Source organism: Scheffersomyces xylosifermentans, assembly GCF_036884685.1.
Source record: "Scheffersomyces xylosifermentans strain CBS 12540 chromosome Unknown RJT20scaffold_2, whole genome shotgun sequence".
Classification (NCBI taxonomy): domain Eukaryota; kingdom Fungi; phylum Ascomycota; class Pichiomycetes; order Serinales; family Debaryomycetaceae; genus Scheffersomyces; species Scheffersomyces xylosifermentans.
In genome coordinates, this window is record NW_027042940.1 from 1910979 (window position 1) to 1934540 (window position 23562).

Genomic DNA, 23562 nt, shown 5'->3' on the forward strand with positions numbered 1-23562 from the left:
AAGAACTTCCGAGGCCTAATGGAGAATACACATTGCCGATACCATTGCCATACTGGCAAAACATTGAATTCTCAAGGTCAAACCCATTTCCTTCACTTTTGAAACTGGTAAAATTGTAATATATATTTATAATTCTCTAAGTAAAACATTAGAAGTCACATAATCAATGATTGAAGTGTAGAAGCAGATCTCAACCTCTACGATAACCTCCTCAATGTTATAACGAAAAACTGCTGTTTATGCCACATTTAATTATGATAACTGAGCTACCTTCAAATTGGCAGGTATAAGTCAGGAGAAGCGACCCCACCTTAGAAGTGGATATTTCTGATTCCTAATCTGAAATAATGTAACGAATTATCAAGAAGGACATAATAACCTGAAAGAAAAGAATCCCAATCGCTATGGTTTTCCATTCTTCAATGGCTTTCTTCTTTCTTTCCTGAGAGTTTATATCATCACTATCAGCACTGACGAAGTCCAGAAGGAGATCCTTCAATTGCAACACTGAATCCATTTTGACCACAATTTGACTACTTCTGCTTAGGGTAGAGAAAGAGCCAGTTCAAAAGAGCACATAGAGGCAAATATAAAGTGACACGATCCTACTGGTGGAGCCCCCTTGTGGCTTACCTTCTTGGGAGATAGGACATCGTAATTTTTCACACAATATTTACACTAATCCCGTTCTTTTAATAGTGGAACCAATCCAATATTGTTGGAAGTCTTCAGTTGATCTCTCAACACTTTTCTCTCAAGACATGCAACATCTCTCACGATGCTACAGTTATAGATTTATCGGCTTTACATTAGCTAAACCCGACATTAGTGGTACTGTCAAAGTGAAATTAAATCGACTATATTGGAATATAGTCTACTCTTTAGTTTTCCCCACTATTATAATACAAAAATAAAGTTACATTTATTGGCAATTCTATGTGAAAATCGGAAGAAACTACTCCATACAATACATTTCTCCTATTCTACAAAATGAAGTCATTCGAAATTGGATTTGGCTCTACATAGTTATCGATCTCTCTCTCAAAAAAAGGAGACTGTTCTCAGATAAGCTATACATATGAACTTTACTATTTTACTAAGATTTCATATTCTTAGTCATACGGGGATCTCATTATAGGAGTACCTTCCAGAAGGAGGATATTTCTCCACCCACAAAATGTTCCGTTTTTTTGCTACCCCTTTTTTTGCGACCGTTTTAAATACGAACTTCTATGGAGAAGAGATGAGCATTCCCAACTAATGCATATGCATTGCTTGTACACTTCTATACAACTAAATGACTCTAATCTGAGTAATTAATAAGCTGTGAAACTACTTTCATCATTTCAATGACCTTTTCCTCTTGGAACTTCCGTCCGATAAGCTGCAAAGCGGCTGCACCTCCATGGTTGGCTTCAGGGTTGTAGTCATCCCAAATCTTGCGATCGGACTCGTTATAATTCGTACTCTGTTCGTCTTTTGCATCCAAGTCTTTATCAGCTCTGGTCACTGGGAAAATCCCTACAGAGTAATCCAAGACATTGAAAGGAGAAGTATATCCAACGTAGTCATGGAACTTTCCATTTGGATTTCCAGCAAAAGGGGTAACTGGCATAATAATAGCATCAATTGGTTTACCATTCTTTGTAATGGCGGCTGTAGCATTCCACCTATCAAGGTATTTTTTGATCAAGTGTGTTCTCTCTGCTTGTAGCTTCCACAATTCTGAAACTGGGATATCTACAGCATTTTCGTAAGGTTTCATGTACGGAAATATGGACTCGCCAGTAGCCTCAGTCTCCTGTTTAACATGAACCCCACCATCGCTCAAGAAGAATGCCAGGATGATTTGCGAGAGACGCAAATGATCTTCAGGAACCCATTCAATGACATCATGACCATCCTCTCTTAAAGCATCCTCTACTATTTTGACAGCTCTACGAATAGGAGGAGTAGGACGAATGAAGCCATCATCGGCACAGATGGCAATATTCAACTTTCCTGGTAATTCGACCTTTCTCCAAGGTATTTCAATACATTTAGCATCATGAAACCAAGGCTCGCTTTCTACAACCGTTCGACAATAGTATTCTAAGTCGTCCAAGGAATTACCCAAAGGACCATTGACGCTGTTGACTGACTCAAGACCAGGCAATCCAGATCTGGCTCCATACGTTGGAAACCTACCAAATGTTGGCTTTATGGCATACAAGTTCTGGAATGAAGCAGGAATACGGATCGAGCCTCCAATATCAGACCCTACCCCCATAGGGGAACCTCTGAGTTTAATTAACGAAGCTTCACCGCCGGAAGAACCACCTGAGCTCAATGATCTGTTCAACGGGTTCGTAGTATTACCCCAAATATGATTATTTGATTCAGGCATCATCATGGCAACTGGCACATTCGTCTTCAAGTAAAAGACAGCGCCTTTCTCCCTGAGGATCTTGACTAATACAGCATCTTCATCAAACTTTTCAGGGTTGAAACAGAAATTAACAATACCAAGTGTAGTGGCTTGACCTTTGACATTGAAATTATCTTTCAAGGAGATCGGCAAACCATGCAAAGGACCTACTGTTTGTCCTGTTTCCTCATAGTGTTTGTCCAATTCAGCAGCTCTGATGAGGGCATCTTCGAAGAATATCTCCGATAAACAGTTAGTCAACTGATGGGCAATCGTAGCTCTATGGCAAAACGCTGCCGTAACTTCTACCGAGGTCCATTCTCTTGCTTTGATATTAGCTAGAATCGTGGTAATGTTCGATTGTGTTATCTCAATTTCCTTAGAACTTAAGAAACCAGATTTCTGGATCCATTTCAAAACATCTTTAACTTCCAGTGATGGGAGCTTATCGTCAGGAACCAACCATTCCTTGATAAATTTCGCATCTCTCTGTTTTACCTTTTTAGCAGCTATTTCAGCGTAGGTTGGTTTCTTTATCGTCATTGTCACTTTATTATAAATGCAAGCAACGACGATATCTTACTACAGCTACAACAAAGAAAGATATGGTACACTTATATAAGCTCTGAATTGGCTATCGGTTCAATTTTCTATTCTCATTACACACTCTTCAGTTCACTAAAACGGCACATTTCTAATCTCCTGTAATCGCTTTCTCCGAGGATTGAAATAAGTGGGGCATCTTATCAGTAGGGGCCAATCAATGGTGGGGGACAACGCGGTGGTCGAGACCCGGAGAAGGCGTCACAGAAATGGGGGAAAAAGGGTTCAGATAGGACATAAAGAAGTATAAATGAGAGCACAAATCACCTCAAGTCACAGGGACACAGAGATAGCGAGTTTGATGTCTGTAGAAGCAATCATGTTGGAACTCGAGTCCCGTTTGTGGTGGTGGAAAGTTCCGCTCTCGGTACAGATATCTCCTACAGGAGAAACGCAGTAGGATGTGCGATAAGGAACGGTTGCAGAAATGCAGGTGAGAGGTGAGAAGTGAGAGGGATACCCATGGGGCTCAAACGACGAGAGGAATAATATGAATCAAGGCCATACGTGTGTGGAGAGATTTTGACATAGTTTTGTTTACTCGACACGACATGCGAGAATTCAAGAATTCAAGAATTCAAGGCGTTTTATTCCAGTTCTATGTGTTTCCAGAGCTCAAGATTAGGAATCTTCACCGATATACGAATTGCATCATTGGACTCACAATGGGACGAAAAAGGCGGGTGTTCATTCAGGGGTTTTCATCCAAATTGAAAAAGAATTGTTTGTATGTTACCCCAGAATTTCTGATCAGACCCTCAAAAAGATAGTCAGACTTGATGGTAAGGTGATAAAAATTGAACCAATATTACCTCTAGCAGAAAAGCCTACAGAAGTTTTGATGTACACTCAAGACTTCTTTACGTACCTTTCTACGACTCTCGTATTTTGACATATTTATATCACGTGCTTTGTGCATTTTAAGGGCTGAACCCTAAGAATTAGCCAAAAATGCGAACTCCCTCAGTAAATATATGTAGTTATTGTCGCACGATTCCCTGTATGTATGGGGAAAGTTCTTAACTATGTGCGAGGCATTATCTCAATCTCTTAGTGTCGCACAATGAAATGTCTCCCCTAATAATCGAAAAATTTTCACGAAATTTTCAGACTGGACTACCAGTACAGTTGATAAAAACTTCTTTTCTATAGAACTGTTTGTTTGTTTCATAGTATCAAAGAACATATCAAAACTATAGCAAAATGTCTGGTTCAGGTGCTTCCGGTAACAAATTCCGTATGTCTGTATGTGCCGTTTATTTATTTCGTAGTACGAGTTGAAAGATGTGAAGTTCAAAGAATTCAAGATAGGAGAGACGATTCAATATCTGTTACAAATTATCGATGTGAAAACCATGAAGATTTAACAATGAGAGAGATATAAATGACTATTAGAGTTATCACTCAAGATAAACGTAGAATTAATCAAAAGATGTCATGTTTTAGTTGAGTTGAAAATCGATTTAATCGAAGCGATGAGCTAGTCAAATTGTATGAATCAAATGAAGAATTTTCAGAACGGGAGATGAGAAGAGATACCACAATATAATCACTGAAGTTAAGACAGAAGATGAATATCACAAGATTCAAATTGCCAAGGCTCAAGTTATACTTATCACCTTATTTAACATCTGCCAATAGTCCTATATTATTACAATCGTTCCAAATATTCAAAATTTATGAACTCACAATTTAAGTCGTCTTAATAGTCTTAGGACCTTTACTAACAAAGATTTATAGTTAGGTTTGCCAGTCGGTGCCGTCATGAACTGTGCTGACAACTCTGGTGCCAGAAACTTATACATCTTGGCCGTCAAGGGTGTCGGTGCTAGATTGAACAGATTGCCAGCAGCTTCTGCTGGTGACATGGTCATGGCTACTGTCAAGAAGGGTAAGCCAGAATTGAGAAAGAAGGTCATGCCAGCTATCGTTATCAGACAATCCAGACCATGGAGAAGAAAGGACGGTGTTTACTTGTACTTCGAAGACAACGCCGGTGTCATCGTCAACCCTAAGGGTGAGATGAAGGGTTCTGCCATTACTGGTCCAGTCGCTAAGGAATGTGCTGACTTGTGGCCACGTATTGCTTCTAACTCTGGTGTTGTTGTCTAAACAACCAGGGTATTGTGCTCATAATATATACGTATAATAAAACAACTTGCGTTTAATGAATTGTAGATAAGTAACTCCAAACAAAAATTAGTCAAGGTCAATACTTCCTGATAACATAAGACACTATTGCAACCGAGCGTTAGTCACTGTAACAGGATTTATCTCAATACATATATGTATTCTAGACATATAAAATAATTGTATACATATATAATGGTACATAAATCACAATGCTGTGTGCAGCTGTCAAAAGTTTTGCAACTGCAACCGCAAATGTTACAACTACAACTCTGTCTTTTCGTGACCGTCTGTAGTAACGGCAGTTTGTTCTCTTTCCACTTCAGCAGTACTCTCTTCAGCTCTGTCTTCAAACTTTTCGTCATTGTCAACTTCTATGGAAATAGCAGGTTGAGCTCCCATATTGCTTTGCAATGTGGAAACCTCATCTGTAATATCTGCTGTAGAACCGACGAATTGCGAGCTTTGACGGCTCATTTCTGTTTCCTCTCTCTGGACTCCATTGGGAATTGGGTGGTCCGAATGATCAAGTTGACTTTGTGAATCAGATAAATCTGAAGGATGGTTTTGGGGGTATGGCAAGTTTTCACCATATCCCGTTTGAATTGGTTGCTGCTGAGGGTTAACGTACTGTGGGAAGTAGTTAGCCGTGTTGATGGCATAAGCTTGCGCCGGCTGGGTAGGGGAACCTGGTTGAACAGTAACAAACTGTTGAGGTGTACTAGACTGTGGGGAATTGGGGAAGTACTGTGGTTGAGGCTGTTGTCTAGCAGGAGCCGGGTTGGGTACAGTAGGGGTGATGGTATAGTACTGTTGCTGTACTGGATCATAAAACTGCTGTGGCTGCTGACCCGCTTGTGGAATATAATATTGGAATCCAGATGGAGGGGTTATGAATTGTTGCTGTTGCTGGTGGCCGTGGATCGGTATAGCAGCTTGTGGCATTAAAACCAGGTGGTCATGTGCTGGTTTTGGAGTAGCATGACGAGAAACGTTCGTAGATTGCAAGTCGTGCTCATGGTGCAACTTGGAATCATCAACAGTGTCGACTGGAGTGATGATTGTTCCGTCGCTGTTGATCATATTAGTGAGACGAGGGGACTGATTATTTCTCTGAGAGAAGGTGGAAGATAATCTATTAGCATTGGCAATTGAAGTTGCTTGCGATAATGGTCTTTCTTTTCTTGTGCCATTTGCACGAGTTGGTGAAGTTGCAGTATTTCCAGATCTAATTGACTTACCATCGTGTGTGGTGCTCGAATAAAGACTAGAAGCTCTGGAGATTGCTTTGGAGCTATTAGAAGTGACATTATTCGTAGCTTTAGGTCTCGTCTTGGCTATGTGTCTTGCTCTAGCAGATGGTGTAGGCAAAGATGTCAATGTTTTAATATCATTATACCAGTCAATCATTGTTTTATAGGTATCAGCTCTGAAAACCAAGTTATGCGTTCTGTGAATAAGTCCATTCGACAGCTTAGAGTTCAAAATGAACTTGTATGCTCCACCAGACTTACCATCATCCTTAGAATGTTCAGAAACACTAAATGTATCGAGGGAAAGGGACATGACAGGCTGTTGATCCTTCTTACGGTCTGCTGTCTTGAACTCATGGATATAACTACATGTAAGGACGTACCAACCACTGGAATAACTCTTAAGGTATTTGGAACGTCTCTCCAAGTAGCCCTCTCTGACTGCAACGTTAAGATTCGAGTCGTAATTGGCTACAGACAAGTCTGAGAGTTTACGCTGCGTTATAGAAAGGTCGATGAAGGTTCCATTCTTGACATTGCTGGTATTATTTCCAACAGCGGTAACAGGGGATGAGGAGGGCAAGTTTCTGCTAATGAATGCATCCCATTCGAAGTTGGTTTCCTTCAGCAAGAACCCGTTGTTCAATTGTGGAAGAAGGAAGTCATGTAAGGTCAGATTTTCGGTGTTGAGCAAGTTCAAGAACATCAGAAGGTAGTTCTGCAATTCTAATACGATGATAGACTCTAATTTTCCACCAGATGTTTGAAGGTTTGTGTAAGCTTCATAAAGATACGTTTCTTCACTGATTTGTCTTTTAAGCTGTCTGTCCAACTTAATCTTCACCAAGTATGGATCAAACTTTCCATTCTCTCCCGAATTATCCAGGTGGTGAACTGGAGAGCCATGTTCAAGCTTATTGGAGAGATCAATGGCTTGATTATATTGGGAAATAAGAGCCCTAGTATCTGCGAGTTCCTTACCCAAGCTGGTTTTGAAATCATTTTGGAGATTTTTGATTTCCTTGATTTTTACAAGCAAGTCTTTACGAAGCTCTTCTAACTTGGGGATAATTACCTGGTTGATGTCTTTGAGCGTCTTTGAAGCATTGCCGACATTCTGTTGATGGTACTTTGTCAAAATTGTAGGCAAATCCTGAACGGATCCATTTCCAATTGGCAAGAAGAACTTGTTGATAGCAAGTAAGTCATCTTTAGCCGTTGAGGCGGAATTACTATGAGCAGTAGAAGTAGCACTGGTGGACACACCGGAGCTATTACTTGCCGAAATGCCCACTGCTTGTTGCAAACGGATCTGTTGTCTTACGATCTCTTCCTGGACGTTGGCATATTCCTTAAGGTAGTTGACCAAGTCCTTGATGATAGACCTCCATGCTTGGAACCGGTTGGCCATGACTTCCGTGGGGTAGTCATTGACGGTGTTGAAGCTGTAGGGCAACGTCACCAACAATGGGTTGTGTGGATCATAGGGCATGGTGGTGGATGGAGGTGATACAGCACGGTTGGATGAGACTATTCAGCTATCTGAATGAGGACTTTTAGTGTTGGCGGCTAATGGTGTTACTGGTGTGTTTGTTGGCAGTGATTTCAGAGTGTGTAATTTGTGGTGTGTCTTAGTGAGGACTCGACGTAATTCTGAGTCTGGAAGCTTCGCTAGCGGGAACGGCAAGAGTACACGGCTAGTGACAGGGAAGACACCGAGAACAGGAGGGATGGAAGAAAACGGGAATGGAAATAAGACGAGGACAGAGAAGAGGTGCTATCGAAACGTAGGTGGTGGGCAGGTAGTAAATGGCCCGTTTCTAGCTATGTAATGGCAGCGAAGGTGGAGAATGAGGAAAGTATAAGCTCTTTGTCTTGGTAGTGGGCAGGGACGATGTTTTCAGTATTTTGTGTGCACTGATAACGGGTGTGGATGGAAAGCACCGGTCCTAGGCAGAAAAAATGGGTGTAGCGAGACAGAAGACGGCGCGGGAGGGGACTAAGCCGGGGATGATAAGGAAATGCTAGGGGGTGGGTCGGTTGTGGAGTAGGTTGCTTGGAGGAAGAGCAAGAGAAAGCGAGAGGAACAAGAGCAAAGAAGCAAAGAATCACGATTCAAAAAGAATCAACAAGAAATATACAATACGAAAAAAAAGAGGAAGAATGGTAAAGAAAAATCATAATTAGAACCGTAAACCTGTAAGTTATTGCCCATGGCGTTGTTCCATTGCCAATTCCTAACCTTAATGGAAGTGACACCACCACACAGAAAATGTCACCAGTACACAGTGCTCAGTACTACTACCATTATTACACCCTTTGCCGGTACAGAAGTGTACGCTACGGGAAAATTAAAATGGCCATGGAATGGAGTTTTACCCTTTCTGTCGCAATTTTTACCAGCCACTCAGGTGAAATTGTGCGCCCAGGAGAATGTCGAGAGGACGCTGTGGGGGTGCGATGAGCCTTCGTAATGGGGTTCTAGGGGTTAAGGTGGTGAGAATTGGGGGTATTTTCTAGGCAGGGAGTGGAGAAGGAGTAGGGGGAAGACTAAAGGCTCCCACAGGGGTGGGCAGGAGAGAAGATATACACACATTGGACAGTTTATACTTCTCACCGGAGTTACTCCATGTCGCCTACCTACCTATGCTATTCTATTTATATTACTTTCTCTATATGCAATCTATGGTATTGTCTGGTGTACAGGTAAATTATATAGATATACATATTATAACCCCTACGATATAAGTCGTTTCACGACCATTAACAATAGGTTGCGTTACAAGCACTTATGTTCCGTCTTGCATTCTCTAACTACTGGATGGAAAATGGTCCCGTCGCAGCCGTCACACATCCACCATCCCCCCGGCTCAGGACTTGCGCCGAAGGCTTCGCTTGCGTATCTTATTTAGGACAGTCGCGGAGAGAGTCTTATTACCACACATTAGCGACGATCGACAGATTCTCTTTTCTCACTGCTACGGAACACCGCCAGCGCCCGTCGTCATTCCATGGACCACACGAAACCGGCTTGCTGCGGCATTGAACAGACCAAGAAAAGGTGCAAAAATATGTATTACGCTTATGCTACAATCAGGCTGAGCTTTGGTAGCATTTAGTGTTTTGTTATGTTGTATATGCAAAATGGAGCCGCTGCAGTTGTAGTTACCGCATTGGGACCGAGACGTTTAAAGTACCGTTAACCCTCTTAGACACGGATCAACGAGAATGGATCGGACCCTCTGGATCTGTCTGGTGTTGATACGTTATTGATCTGTAGGAAAAAGGTTGAATGTAGGGTAGTATGTAGGAAACAGTATACTGTTTCAGAGTTATATGTTAGAGCGATCCACTACTCTCTAGGATACCCTTAGCATTAAGATCCATAAGGTTGTGGGACCACTCAATGGAAATAGCTTGTCTACAACACCTGGATTGGGTTGTTTAAGCAGCAATTAAAATCAACCTGGTTACACTGACTTTATACCAAATTTCTCTTTGTATTCCGTTGTCTGGTTGTTATCCCAGTACTTCAATGGAATGGCATCCACATTGATGTCCCTTGACTCCACTGGAGCTATAATCTTGAATGAATCATGCGAAATCTCAAATGTGCTATCATCAATGGCATTTAATTTCTTCAATTCAATCTGTACGTACTCTCTTAGCTCATCAACAATTGTTAATTGTAATGGATTTTTTGATATTTGGCCCCATTTGATCTCATTGAACTGTTGTCTATGCTTCGTAACATAATCTTCTACTATTTTATTTATGCATATGGCTCTTCTGCTCCAGTAAAGGCCACCGTTTATAGCTGACGGATGCTTTTCATTTTCGGGCTTCACAGGTACCTCAATGACTTCCAAGTATTGCCTTCCCGGCAAACATTTATCCAAGGCCAAGAAGCTGGTTTCTTCTGCATCGCCTTGGAATCTTTTTCTACTGGAAACCAAAACATCTCCATTGGGACTTAGATTCCGCTCATTTCTGTCAATGCAAATCTTCTCTTCATAGTCTTTTCTAGCATCATGCTTAACTGTCTCATCGGCATCCATGTCCAAAGAGAGCTCTTCGTCATTCACCTGTTGTGTATCGTCCATGTCATCCATATCTAAATCGATTTCTTCAGATTGAATTTTAGCTGCCAACACTGGCTTGGTTATCTCTTGCTTCTTGTAAGATACCCATGCTTCGAACCTGACATGTAAATGACCAGAGAACCAATACCGGGGTCGTAAGTAACTTAGCAAAAACTTGTTTAATGGGCTTCCTAATGTACCATTTCGTATATCATTTTTAAAGAACTGTTTCTTTCTTAACAAACGTTGTACGTCACCGTGCTTTTCGATTCCCACTGGCCAGTCATGACTTAAGGCTATGTCCAAATCATGGTTCATTAGATACATTTTTAAGAAATTCTTTGGTGATGTATGGTAAGCAGAGCGAATTGTCTTGTCAGTATAAGGCAACGCTTCAGCGTCCAAGCTGTTATCGAGGAATGACCAATAGTTGAAGATCCCACTCCAGCCACAGATCTGTATCCCTTTGTACCAAACACTTCCAAATTCACCTAAATAGTATATATTTGGAGCCACCCATCCACCGAACTTCAATTCCTTCAAATACGACGAGCATTCATGATTTCCTCCGATGAATATCGTTAACACGGGAGCAGTCTTCGCTCCCTTGTAGTATTCATGGAAATCGGCCATTTTCTTGTACTTTTTCGGCACATTCATGGTGTCTAGATCTCGTTGGTTTCTGATGGCTTGGAAGTCACCACAGATAAGGAGCAACTCTACATCATCTTCCAAAGATTTATATATACTATTTAACTCACCATGACAACAACCTTCTACGGCTACACGAACCTTCCGACCTTCTGAGCTCATAACTGTAATTATCTGCCCAAATAGAAGAAGAATCGTCATATTCAAAGAATTTTGCATATCTTATATATGAGAGTGTATACAGAGGGCTGGATATTTCACAGCCATTTTATGGTGATGGATGCTTAATGGTTAATTACTTGGCTTGAAGACGTTTGTTGGAGGAATTGTCCCAAGTCTAGGTATATATGGGCTCGGGGAAAACTTTCAACTAATTTAAAAAGCTCAATTCCTATTTGGTATGGTTTTGTTGTCACTATGTTTAATCTCCCATATGCCTTATAAAGTAATAATTATGAGAGAGCAATCTACATTTACAATGTTGTATTCTACAGCAAATTGAAAAACCATAACATGAATTGCATAGGTAAAAAATAGCTTTTAGTCAACAGTCACCCAGTTATGTATTCTACTCTATTGTTCAGCTTAGAACTTGAAAACTTCGTCCTCGGCGTAACCCAATTCACCCAAAATTCCGGTAAGAGGACCTTGGTCAGTTGGAGATGTCTTTGGACCAGAGATAGCCTTGTACAAGCCTGGTGGGCCACAGACAAAGATCTTGTCATCCTTAGATGGACTTGACAAGTTCTTTTGCAAGAATTCTTTGTCGATGTAACCGACTTCACCCTTCCAGGAAGCATCAGCCTTGTCAACGAAGTAAACGATTTTAACTTGGTCCTTGTGCTTGGCAGCAAGGGCATCCAATTGTTCCTTAATCAAAATGTCATCAGGGCTTACAGATCCGTAGAATAAGGAAACCTTAGTCTTGTCTTCTGGGTTCTTGGTAATTTCACGGATCAATTGGTACAAAGGGGTGATACCGGTACCACCACCAATCAAGAAAATGGATTTGAATTGGTTAGGTTCCCACTTCCACTTGACAAATGGACCCTTGAAGGACAAAGTGTCGTTAGGTTTTAAGTCGTGGATGTGGCTGGACATCTTACCACCCTCGTACTTCTTGACGACAAAGTCAATTGTACCTTTTTGTTCAGGGTCTGACACTGGGGTGTAAGGTCTGATAACATTGCTACCCTTTGGAGTGACGAACTTGGCCATCAAAAGCGAGGCGGTGATTAAACCGGAAACATCGTCCTTGTTTGGTAATTCGAAGATCAAGTGCTTGGTGTCGTCACTCAAGTTGTGGGAGTGAAGCAACTTCAAGTCGATCCATTCATCTCCACCCTTGAAGGCCTTACCGGAGTCGTTGGCGATGTGGCCTACCGAGGCGGAGTAGGAAACAGCCAAACCGACGGAGGCAGCGGCGCCAGCGACGGGGAACAAGAACTTGGGGCTAGCTAATCTAGCGAATTGGCGGGCAAATGACATCACTGCGAGAACGAATTGATATCTTTAATGGAATTGAGACGCTTTAGATTTTGTCGACTGGGTATCGGTGTAATATGAACTAGCACAGACACAATAACCAATGACGAAAAGGAAAAGAGAAAAAGAATAGAACTCCAAAAAAGACGATACACTACAGAACAAAAAGAAACAATGGTTCTCACCAATGCAAGGTACTCACTAGTATATATATATAGTTAGGAGAAAGCAGCAGCAGCAGCAGAACCTCCACCAGCAGCATAACCAATTCGCAAACCCAGCAGCCAATTTCCCGTTTCAATGCCCATCATACAGAACTATGCACAAAAATTAGTACCAAGCGCCATGGAATATCCACATGTACACAACCAGAGTCAACCATATACAGTGAGGAGAGGTTCAGGTTGGAGAGATGAGGGTTGAATAATGTATAATGGAGAATGGATAATGGATTAATCTATACAGTCCTTGCTTAGTTATCATTGAAGGATCAACGAACAATGACGTTTGAAGAACGAGGGTGATTGGGTGTGGGTTGCCACAGTGGACTGCATGAGATCGCAAGTGGGGCCTGGCATTAAGCGTGGTTAGGGTTGCAGCGGGACGGATGGCTTGATGTAAGTGGATGGAAATGATTGCAACCGGGACAAGATGGCGTAATCGGAGTAGGTGGAGGTCGGACGGAGAGTAGTTCGGAGACAGGGGGGATAGAAGGTGGTTCAATGGCTACAGAATGCTGTAGCCCATGTAGTCCCAGATGGAAGAACTAAATTCCTAGTCACACAACCAAGATCCTGATAACAAGACGTTATCTTAGATCCAGAGATAGTAGATGCAGTGAACCAGCAATAATTGCTATGTAGATATACAAAATATGGGAACAGACGTATTCGTTACTAAGAGAAAATATGCAGAGAACCAACGATAATTGCTGTATTTCCAAATTAAACTTAGACGTATCGGTCGTTCGTAGTTCGAGAGAGGAGAGACCCCTCGCCAATTGGAGTGTATGATATCATTGGATTGTCGTAGGATCGTATGTTCATCTTCCCGTTGGTTGCTATTATACAATCGGGCTCGTGGTTAGTCACGAGGGAGCCCAAGATTTTCCAGTTATTCTTAGGTCACATGTACTATGGGCCTATAGATATGTGTAAGTTTGAGGAGAAAAGTATCAACAGCAATTGAGGACAAGTTGAAAAAGCAAGCCTACGGTTGGACAGCAAAAAAGTGTAATAAATAACACCCATACACACCCCGACATACTACTAAGTCAATTGAGTTGTTGAGTTTCAAATTGAGTTCGAATATAGAAAGTTCAATATTTTCATCTCTGGTTACGTTACTACCGAAACGCATACTTTCACACCATGCTTCGTAATAAATCCCAGAAGGAACTCCTTCAATTATCCAAGCAGATCATACAACCACTTCTACCTAGTTTCCACAAGGGCCAGGCCGGAAAGATAACGGTCATTGGAGGATGTGAAGACTATACTGGAGCACCCTTTTTCGCCTGCCATTCGTCAGCATTGATTGGTGCTGATATGGCTCATGTTATTTGCGAGAAAGTGGCAGCACCAATTATCAAACTGTATTCACCCGACTTGATGATCCATCCATACTTGTACGAATTGCACAATCCAGATGTCAAATTGAGCCCCGAGGATCTCGATAAATACTCCAAAATACCACTTGATAATTTGATTCATGACAAACATCCTACTTTGACAACATATATTGATGAGCGCATATTGCCCAAAGTATTGAAGTTACTTGAGAGAACCGACATAGTGGTAGTTGGGCCAGGATTGGGACGAGACCCACTCATGTTAAAATCCTTGGTCCGGATAATTGAGGAGATCAAGGTATTGAATAAGTCCATTGTGCTTGATGCCGACGCTCTATTCTTAATTTCGCTCGATCCTTCATTGATTCAAAACTACCCTAAGGCCATCCTAACCCCTAATGTCATAGAATTCCAACGCCTTGCTCTGAAGTTTGGAATTAACACCGAAATCGGAGAATCGGACTTCAACAAAATCGTTGAGGAAACCCAGACGTTATCGAAGAAATTGGGTAATGTTACAATCATAAGGAAAGGAAAACAGGAGCTCATTGTCAAGAACGAGGAGTACCTTGTAAACGAAATCGGTGGCTCCAGCAAACGGGTTGGTGGCCAAGGAGATACTTTGACGGGAGCCATTGCCACTTTAGTCAATTGGTCGAATAACTACAGTGACAAGCTCTGGGATCCCGAGGTCAAGGAGAGCGACCGCCTTACCAGAGAGGAAGCAAATCTTTTGGCCTGTTTCACGGCTAGTGCTCTCGTGAGACTTGCAAGCCGCAAAGCATTTAAGAAATACGGTAGATCCATGCAAACGTCGAATATTCACGAGTTTTTACTGGAGTCGTACAATGACTTGTTTGAAAGTGAAAACTACCTTAAATTGTAGATAGAAGCATAGTTCATAGTAGTACATATCAATGGACTTGGTTTATATGAAAATAAAAAACAAGTCAGTCTATCACTTAATGATCAAGTAATCATTCCAAGTGGAACAACTGCATTTGGATGCAAAATAATTACCTGAATATATCTATCACAGTGGATCCACTGGCACTTTTAGTCGTAGTACATTCATCTCCACACTTCCGATTCTCACTGTGGAAATTCGCAGCAAAAAAGAAATGAGAACCGATAAGCTGAGAGAAGAGCATGCTAAATAAAGAGTATTCCTATATTCAGTATAGATATAGCATGGGAATATATGGATTAATCACACACCCATTTAATAATCTGTAGAGAGATAAAGCATATAGACACACATAACAGCATTTTAACCTACATTATGTCATAATAATAAATTTAATTCAAAATCATTTGCCACTAGAATGTTACTCTTCTTATTGTCCGATCTCACTCTTTAGCTACTCCACCGCTAATGCTCGGCAAAGTGTCCCTTAAATAAAATAGCACATAAATTTTTCTATCACGTGATCATTTGGGACCGAGGAATCTACCGAAAAGTGACTATTTCCCCATACAATCGAGAATGACTGCTGAATCATCCATTTGTTGACCAGCAGTTCTTCTTCCTTTGGTCATCCTAAAAGGTTTATATCTCTATTGTGCTACGAAGTGAAATAAAAAGACACCTAAAACCCATCGGCAGTGGATTTTACAACTTTTCTCTATTTCACCCCGAGTTTTCAAACTAATAAGCAAATATGGATGCTAGCTGTGGACCCTCAAATGCTTTGACCAATTTGTCAAAGCATACCCAGAGAGATACCTCATTACAAAACGAGCATTTCCTCAAGAATCAACAAGGACCTAACGGTGTAAACAACTTCAGACAAAATGCAAATGTTGTGGATAACCGGTTGAACACAGAATTCCAGAACTTTAACGGAGGAGCCGACTTTGCCAGCAGTTTCATGAACCAATATAACAAACCACAATTCCAACAACAACAACAGCCTCAGCCTCAGCAGCTCAATTACCCGGGATGGGTCCAAGATTTTAGTGGGCTCTCCCTCAACCAAACTCCCCAAAATATCCAAAATGCAACTCCTCAGCAAAGAAATGACTGGCACCAGCAGTTCATGCAACAACAGCAACAGATGAATATTCCACAAAGCCAAGCACAACAAGGTCAGCAACAGTTCATGCCTAACTATGCTTCTGGTGGCTTTCACATGAATATGAGAACTAATTTATCTACTCCCTTATACGGACAACAGGGACAGACTGTCGGAGGATTAACCGAACATCAAGAAGTGCACAAAATGGCCGAAGAGAATAAACTCTTCGATGACCACTTCGATATGATCGAGAAAGAGTTAAATAGTGAACAAATTGACAAAGGAGTAGTCGATGCTAAAGGAGTACCTTTACAAGAACAAGCACCCTTGGTAAATGACGCAGATAAAGAACAGTTCGCTCAAACTGCTAGAAAAGTTGAATCTTCTATGAGAGGTTTAAGGTCCGAGGATGACCAAATGAAGTCTAAGTTCGAGAACTCAGACTTTTTAAAGCTTATGAGCTCTATTTCTAAAAGACAAGTTGAGTTGGAAGGTGATAAGTTGGTGGATTCTGCGACTGGACAGGATATACGAGAGGAGCTTGGGCAAAGCTCCTTACAAAACGTGAGAAGGGAAGACATAGAAGATACTAGATTAAACTTGGTTCCACCATCTTCAGTTAACTACCATGACCCAGTCTTTGATAGTTCAGCACAACCAATAAATAGAGAAAAGGAAACAGAGGAACAAAGGAATCGTTTACCAGATCCATTAGCTCATATTAAGGATGGTGAATTAAGCGATATTTTGGACCCATTTGTTGCAGCAAAGGTTATTAGTGGTGGTCAAGTGAAGACCAGGGATTGGACAGACAATGACGATGACGACTGGCTCGATATGACTGAAGACAGACCCAGACCACAGAGAAGAAGCATTTTAACAGATCACTGGCAGGAGGTCTATGATGACTATAGACACGACGATGACTTTCTCTAGAGGACTCGTGGAAAAGAGGCTAAATTGTTTGTATTATCGCAATAACGACGCGATTCCGTATTGATACATATTCAACACCATTTAATAAATAGTTAATGCTTTGATGATAACGCAATTCGCACCCGTAGATGCAAATAAAAATAAACACATCTTTAACTTCTATTGTTGTACGATCTACCAAAAAGGAAATAGTCTCGTGACGATGTATTCAATTCCTTTCTTTTCTTCGCTGCTCTCTCCCCTGCCGACTAGGCTCATATCCAGTCCTGTCAAGAATTAATAACATCGATAAGTGATAACCGTTTGCTGATGCCAAAAAGATCCGAAATGGCCATCGCACAGGGCTGCATAGTATTACCTAATTGGGAATGATCTTTATAAGTTCTTCCGTGATGGACGGTTATGATAACGAGCCAGTGATGGCGTTCTCATTGAGAATACTACCACATTTCGGGCCTACAGACTCCTAATTAGGATCAGAATGCCCAGTGACGTACTACAAACGGACTCTACCGGGTCTTGTTGTTTCTTCCTTTGGTTAGTAACCTACTATGTTTGTTCTAGACTACAATACTGTTTATGAACAAAATGGAAAGACTCTGCCGGTGTGCATATGCGCCCAAAAGTATCCATATCCAGTCGTTACCATTAACTGTCTACGTCATGAGTGATGTAATGGTGAGTGTTGCATAAATGGGCTTTCTATTGTGCAAGTCTTTGAGCTGCGATGGATATCCTGGAAAAGTTCTATCGTAACGGTCGATGGCATGTCGAGAGCTCATTTCGGCCCTATCTCACGTAGCATTTTGGAATGAGTTACTAAAATCTTAGGAGCCTCTACGTCGTAGTATGCTCGCTTCTCATTACTGCGAATCTTCCCCGTTAGGGCTAAATGCTATCCCCTCCTACTAGACGGTGCAGCGCGATGCGAAATGTTGGGCAGAACTCCACAAGAACTATAGCAAGCTTTGATCATCTCAGGCCAAAAACCAACTCAAACGAGGTGTATTTCCTCCATCACTGAACTCATTCGAACTTCTACCGCCGTCAAATACCACTTCCGCCGCCATAACCACTATACATCAAACAATGCACCTTATGATCTCCTCTGACATCATCCAACAGTCGCAACCTTTCCAACATTTTCATAAGTAACGGCTATGGTTACGAGCCCGTTCCTGCATTTTTCATTCGCCATCTTCAGGTTCGGAGTTGCTAGGATGACGGTACGAGGTGGTAAAAACGGTTACACAGAGTGTGGTAGAATTTTAAGGGATGGAAGTATATATAACGACCGGTATCTACTAGTTGGAAACATTTCCGAAGTGGTTAACATCATTGTTTACTAAGTTAATTCGTGGTACTATATTTTTGCTAGCCTTGAATTATACTACTTCAATCTTTTTTTTGACACATTATTTCCGAGTCCTTCTTATCAAGCCAATATGACTACAGCAGCCATTCCATACAAGATTCAGAAGCCTTTCAAGATCTCGATCATTGGATCGGGTAACTGGGGTACTGCCGTGGCCAAAATCGTGGCCGAAAACGCCGCCGAGAAGCCTGAGATCTTCCAGACAGAGGTCACTATGTGGGTATTTGAAGAAGATGTCAATGGAAGAAAGTTGACCGAGATCATTAACAACGACCACGAAAACGTGAGATATTTACCAGGTGTTCAATTACCAGTGAACTTGGTAGCTAACCCTGATATCGTCGACACAGTCAAGGACGCTGATTTGTTGATTTTCAATGTTCCACATCAATTCTTGGGAAGAATTTGCAAGCAATTGATCGGAAAGGTGTCTCCAAACGTCAGAGCAATCTCCTGTTTGAAGGGTTTGGAAGTAAGCCCCGAAGGATGCAAATTATTATTCCAGTCGATCACCGACAACTTGGGAATTTACTGTGGTGTTTTGTCTGGTGCTAACATCGCTAACGAGGTCGCCAGACAGAGATGGTCCGAGACCTCTATAGCATACACATTACCAAAGGACTTCAGAGGCGAAGGTCAAGACATAGACGAATTTATTTTGAAGGAAGCATTCCACAGACCTTACTTCCATGTCAGAGTGATAGAAGATGTGATTGGTGCCTCAATTGCTGGTGCCTTGAAGAATGTCGTAGCATGTGCCGTCGGTTTCGTTGAAGGTGCCGGCTGGGGCGACAATGCCAAGGCCGCTATTATGAGAATTGGTATCAAGGAGATAATTCATTTTGCATCTTACTACGAGAAATTCGGCATTAAGGGTATCTCTCCACCAAACCCAAAAACCTTCACCGAAGAGAGTGCTGGTGTAGCTGACTTGATTACAACCTGTTGTGGTGGTAGAAACGTCAAGGTTGCCAGATATATGGTTGAGCACAATGTTGACGCTTGGGAGGCTGAGAAGATCTTGTTGAACGGACAAAGTTCTCAGGGTCTTTTGACTGCTAAGGAGGTGCACGAATTATTGGAGAACTACAACTTGAAGGAGGAATTCCCATTGTTCGAAGCAACTTACAGAGTTATCTACGAAAATAACACCGTTGAAGACTTCCCAACTTTGTTAGAAGGTTAAGTTTTTGCTGTTATTTATTGCTACCTGCGCCCATAATTTGTATAATAGTTTATAGAGTACCAGTTTTTTTTAATAATACGGTTTATATTTATTTTCACATTCACTTCAATATTATTATGTAAATTCCATACTAATTCATTTTATTTTTACCCCTCTTATATCATATAACTAAGAATCAAACTATAAATGGGTTAAATATTTTGCAAGTCATCCATGAATATGAGGCGGTTCGGTACGTGCTCACCATAGTTTATTGAGGCTCCAGAGACACTTAAGAAAGGGCACAGTACAACACGAATGAACCCTTGGCACTACTTGCGGCGACTACTCCTTCAGGTAAAGATAAATTTACTGAGCTAGTGTTTGTAGAAAGATGATCCTTTTTTTACAAAAAAAACTGAAAAATACAGAGAAGAGGATCCTCTTTTTACAACTTTTCTGAGATACTATGGCTGCGAAAGTACACTATCAACTATTTTAATCAAACCATTTTTATTACCAAATCATTTTAAAACAATACTTCCTATCATAAAAATTACTCCATTTTTTCAAACTCTAAAACTCTCTTCTTTAAGAGTGTTATACCGCCATCGTCGATACCTTGAACATTTTGTGCGTTGTAGTATTCATCACCGTAAGTCAATCCATCGTTGGAGAAATTTTCACCTATATCAGCGCCTTGATAGCTGCTTCCAGACCAACAATATTTATCAAAACAACGCTTGCATTGTTCTGTTTGTTCAACTCCCTGTCTCTCTTGTTGTCTTCTAATAATAGCACAACCAACACATGCTGGCCATTCCGGATCAATTGTACCGTTGAATCTCGTCTCAATTTCATATCCGTTACGGATCATTCCACGCTTCTCGTCATCTGTGTAAGATAATTTGAAGGTTGACGTATTGGACCAGTAGGAAAAAGGCCTGTTGGCAATGTAAACGACCAAAGGAATATCAAGATAATCTGGTGTTAAGGCAGAAAGGTTCTTAGCGCTACATCCAAAAAATGTTGGTTTGGAGGTCAAGTTAGCGTTACGGAAGGTTTCAATATCAGGAACATAAGGGAAATGAACTCCTCCGCCTTGCTCCCAAAACTGTCTTTGGAAGGTAGAAACCAAAGATATTCCACTAGGCCAACCGTCAATATCAGCGGAGTTGTCGTGTGCAAATATAATGTCGACTTTACGCTCTGGTCTCATCAATGGCTGTAAGGGAACATTTTGACCGTCTTCACCTCCATCTACCAAGTAAAGGGTTCTATTCTTCGTAATTCTATCCCACAAATTGTCAGAACTCGTGTAAAAGGGATTTGGAGAGTAGTAAGCAATGTCCACATTCACAATGGAAAGTGGACTCAAAACGAATGTTGAAATTAAGTTTGATAAAAACAGTGGAAGGCCAAGGGTATTAATTTGCAAAATAAATTGGTTGAACAAAGAGGAAGACGTTCCCATAAGGAAACCAGCGTTGTCAAAACCATTAATGCAAACACGTGAAGAAGGATATCCATCTGAGATTTCGGTTCCCAAATATTGAAGGTTTGCAAATTTATGAAGAGAAGGGTCCCAGGATCCCATTTCATAGGGATTGAATTCAAAGATGGTGGAATTTCCATCTATAATAGTAGTATATGGCTCCCTTCCATCTGCTACCAAAATTGGGAATGGCATTTCGTACTTGGTGTAGGAATCGAAAGTTGTAATATCGGTCCATTTCAATCCAGCTCCATCTTGGTCAGAATTTGGAAGGAATTGGTAAGATAAAGCTCTTGCCCAAGGGTCTGTTAATGTCACCTTAAATCCAGCAAGTTGCTTCGATTCAATTTGGGTACTAATTTGTGAGAAATAAGCCAAGCTTCCAAGGACATCCAAGCCAAAGTGGTTAAAAATAGACTTTGTCAAATCCCAAATTTTACTTTGACCAAGGATCTCGTCAACAGAAATGAAATCATTCATAGCTATCGTTCCCACCAACCAACTACCACCAGACAATCCTGTTATATAAGTAGAAGCTTGCAATAAACCCTTTAATCCACTGTCAGAAGAGGCTGTCCTCTCATCCAAAGCTGCAATTTCTCCAGCACCAACCAACATAGCTCTATATCCACCACCGCTGAATGCTTGTCCAATTGTAATTGGCCTTGTGGTATTGGCAAGGAAACCATCGACATTGATGTCTGTCAAATTAGCACCCTTAAGGAAAGTTGCTAATTTCTGAGTGGTGATTTTTTGCTTGTTGCTTACCCAGTCAAGTTCACCAGGTGACAACAGATCAGCATTTCTTGTCAAGGGTCCACTAGGACAGTTGACACCATAAGGAGCGTAAGGTGTAAGACTTAGAGGACGAAGAGGAAGTAGCCCTGCACTAACAATTTGCACAAGAACAGCATGTGCAACAAGAACGGAAATTTGCATTTTGAATCTTAAGTTCAAATCTTAAAATTAGAGACTCAATAGACCTGCTATTTTTCAAAACGAAATGTTCTTGCTTTCATATACTGCTACCTTCACCATGGACAAGTGCAAGTCCTCCCATATTTATAACATCTCACTGATAATGTCTTTGCGTTGATAGGTTTTCTAGAAAGTTATTACACCATGTCTGTTTTTGTCTAGGGCAGCGGAGTACATCCAAATGGCAACTAGCGAAATCGATGAAATGCTAAACAAGAATTCAACATTGCAGTAGTTTCTATATAACCACAATGGGCATCAAAATTGTTATTAGTAAAGACGAAAGTCTCCATTACCATTTCAACATTGTTTTCCTTCACCGTGTTCCTGAAACACCGAGCGGCCCCATTCCGAATGGCTTAGGGCACGAAATGGTTATGATATAGTATCGATTTGCTGGATCACCATATTTACTAATCCATGCTATTTCCGGCCGTTCTCCCTGGTCTAAAAAGCCAATCTACGCATGAGGAACTTAACTGCAAAAAGCCTTTGTTCTGTGCATTATTGTTCCGGAAATTTGCCGTTCCTACGTATTTATGTACGAATTCATGCAGCACAACAATAGAAATTCTATTGTATAGCGACCCTGGATATGTTCTATTCCTAAAATATGGTTTTAAGGGTTCCCCATTTGTAAGATGTTTTTGGGAAATAATAAAAACATAATATTATTGGAATTTCTTGATTTAGAAATTTTATAGAAGAATTACATGTTTGAAAAGAAGAAGTTCTGCCCCCAACTTTAAATCCGCGGAGGGCGTCTGCAAATATCTGCCCCAGACAAAGTCGGCGATCACTGGGAGACACCGTATCCTAAAATAAAGATACTTTTCTGCCTTGCTTAAAAACGCTTCCAATTGTCCCATATGCTATTCATATTTCCTTCGTCGTAATTCTGGAGGTTAATCTAGATGAGTAACCATTGCATGCGTTGCACTGAAATGACCACATGGTTGACGGAAACTTGTCACGATTCATTGTTTTGCAATTTCAGAGCGAGATCAAAGATCCAAAATATGTAACGATGTCTCGTATGGCACCATCTTTTGTCAGGACTCACAAAGCACGAGGCATTGTTAAAGGCAGCACAACATTGACAGAGGAAGGGAGAAATTTCCCACTAGAGCAGTTACAATTGTCTTTTGTTCCTCATTTAGCAACGCCATAACGAGGCTCTCAGAGCCTATAAATTAATATGTCAGAAATGGCCCTAAACTGGAGCCTCAATATGGACAATGCTTCCATGGCACCATCTCGCCATGAAAAGAACTAATTTCTTTGGTTCCACCCACATGCTTAAGCCCTGATCTTTTTTTCGCTTTTGTCCGGGCTCGTTTCCATCTCTTATATTTTCTTCAACCCATGCAGACTACAGCCCATTTCTTTCCTCAATATATCACTACCAAGACGA

General features: G+C 41.1%; 9 protein-coding genes across 9 annotated transcripts; 4 read left to right on the forward strand and 5 right to left on the reverse strand. All coding sequences in view use genetic code 12, as the record gives it.

Moving 5' to 3' along the window:
* Window positions 1–1303: 1303 nt before the first annotated feature.
* Window positions 1304–2950, reverse strand: RJT20DRAFT_91820 (putative amidase; the record flags this gene model as incomplete). Its single annotated transcript, XM_064921399.1, has 1 exon — window positions 1304–2950. One exon carries the CDS (start codon window positions 2948–2950, stop codon window positions 1304–1306), a length of 1647 nt encoding a protein of 548 aa, XP_064776247.1.
* A 1263-nt stretch (window positions 2951–4213) lies between these two features.
* Window positions 4214–5122, forward strand: RPL23A (60S ribosomal protein uL14; the record flags this gene model as incomplete). Its single annotated transcript, XM_064921431.1, has 2 exons — window positions 4214–4255; window positions 4751–5122. The coding sequence occupies 2 exons, from the start codon at window positions 4214–4216 to the stop codon at window positions 5120–5122; spliced, it is 414 nt and encodes a 137-aa protein (XP_064776248.1).
* A 169-nt stretch (window positions 5123–5291) lies between these two features.
* Window positions 5292–8246, reverse strand: SLM2 (phosphatidylinositol 4,5-bisphosphate-binding protein). Its single transcript, XM_064919587.1, has one exon. The coding sequence runs from the start codon at window positions 7883–7885 to the stop codon at window positions 5405–5407; it is 2481 nt and encodes an 826-aa protein (XP_064776249.1). The 5' UTR covers window positions 7886–8246; the 3' UTR covers window positions 5292–5404.
* A 1617-nt stretch (window positions 8247–9863) lies between these two features.
* Window positions 9864–11288, reverse strand: DBR1 (RNA lariat debranching enzyme; the record flags this gene model as incomplete). Its single annotated transcript, XM_064921446.1, has 1 exon — window positions 9864–11288. One exon carries the CDS (start codon window positions 11286–11288, stop codon window positions 9864–9866), a length of 1425 nt encoding a protein of 474 aa, XP_064776250.1.
* Window positions 11289–11711: 423 nt separating this feature from the next.
* MCR1 (cytochrome-b5 reductase) lies at window positions 11712–12614 on the reverse strand (the record flags this gene model as incomplete). The annotated part of the gene is made up of 1 exon (XM_064921429.1): window positions 11712–12614. The coding sequence occupies one exon, from the start codon at window positions 12612–12614 to the stop codon at window positions 11712–11714; it is 903 nt and encodes a 300-aa protein (XP_064776251.1).
* Window positions 12615–13981: 1367 nt separating this feature from the next.
* On the forward strand, window positions 13982–15067 carry RJT20DRAFT_133630 (NADHX dehydratase; the record flags this gene model as incomplete). The annotated part of the gene is made up of 1 exon (XM_064918231.1): window positions 13982–15067. One exon carries the CDS (start codon window positions 13982–13984, stop codon window positions 15065–15067), a length of 1086 nt encoding a protein of 361 aa, XP_064776252.1.
* Window positions 15068–15454: 387 nt separating this feature from the next.
* Window positions 15455–17269, forward strand: RJT20DRAFT_29607 (uncharacterized protein). The gene has a single exon (XM_064919590.1). The coding sequence runs from the start codon at window positions 15843–15845 to the stop codon at window positions 17133–17135; it is 1293 nt and encodes a 430-aa protein (XP_064776253.1). The 5' UTR covers window positions 15455–15842; the 3' UTR covers window positions 17136–17269.
* A 1311-nt stretch (window positions 17270–18580) lies between these two features.
* Window positions 18581–19696, forward strand: GPD2 (Gpd2p; the record flags this gene model as incomplete). Its single annotated transcript, XM_064918232.1, has 1 exon — window positions 18581–19696. One exon carries the CDS (start codon window positions 18581–18583, stop codon window positions 19694–19696), a length of 1116 nt encoding a protein of 371 aa, XP_064776254.1.
* Window positions 19697–20146: 450 nt separating this feature from the next.
* Window positions 20147–22604, reverse strand: PLB2 (Plb2p). The gene has a single exon (XM_064919593.1). It carries the CDS (start codon window positions 22107–22109, stop codon window positions 20232–20234), a length of 1878 nt encoding a protein of 625 aa, XP_064776255.1. The 5' UTR covers window positions 22110–22604; the 3' UTR covers window positions 20147–20231.
* Window positions 22605–23562: the final 958 nt, after the last annotated feature.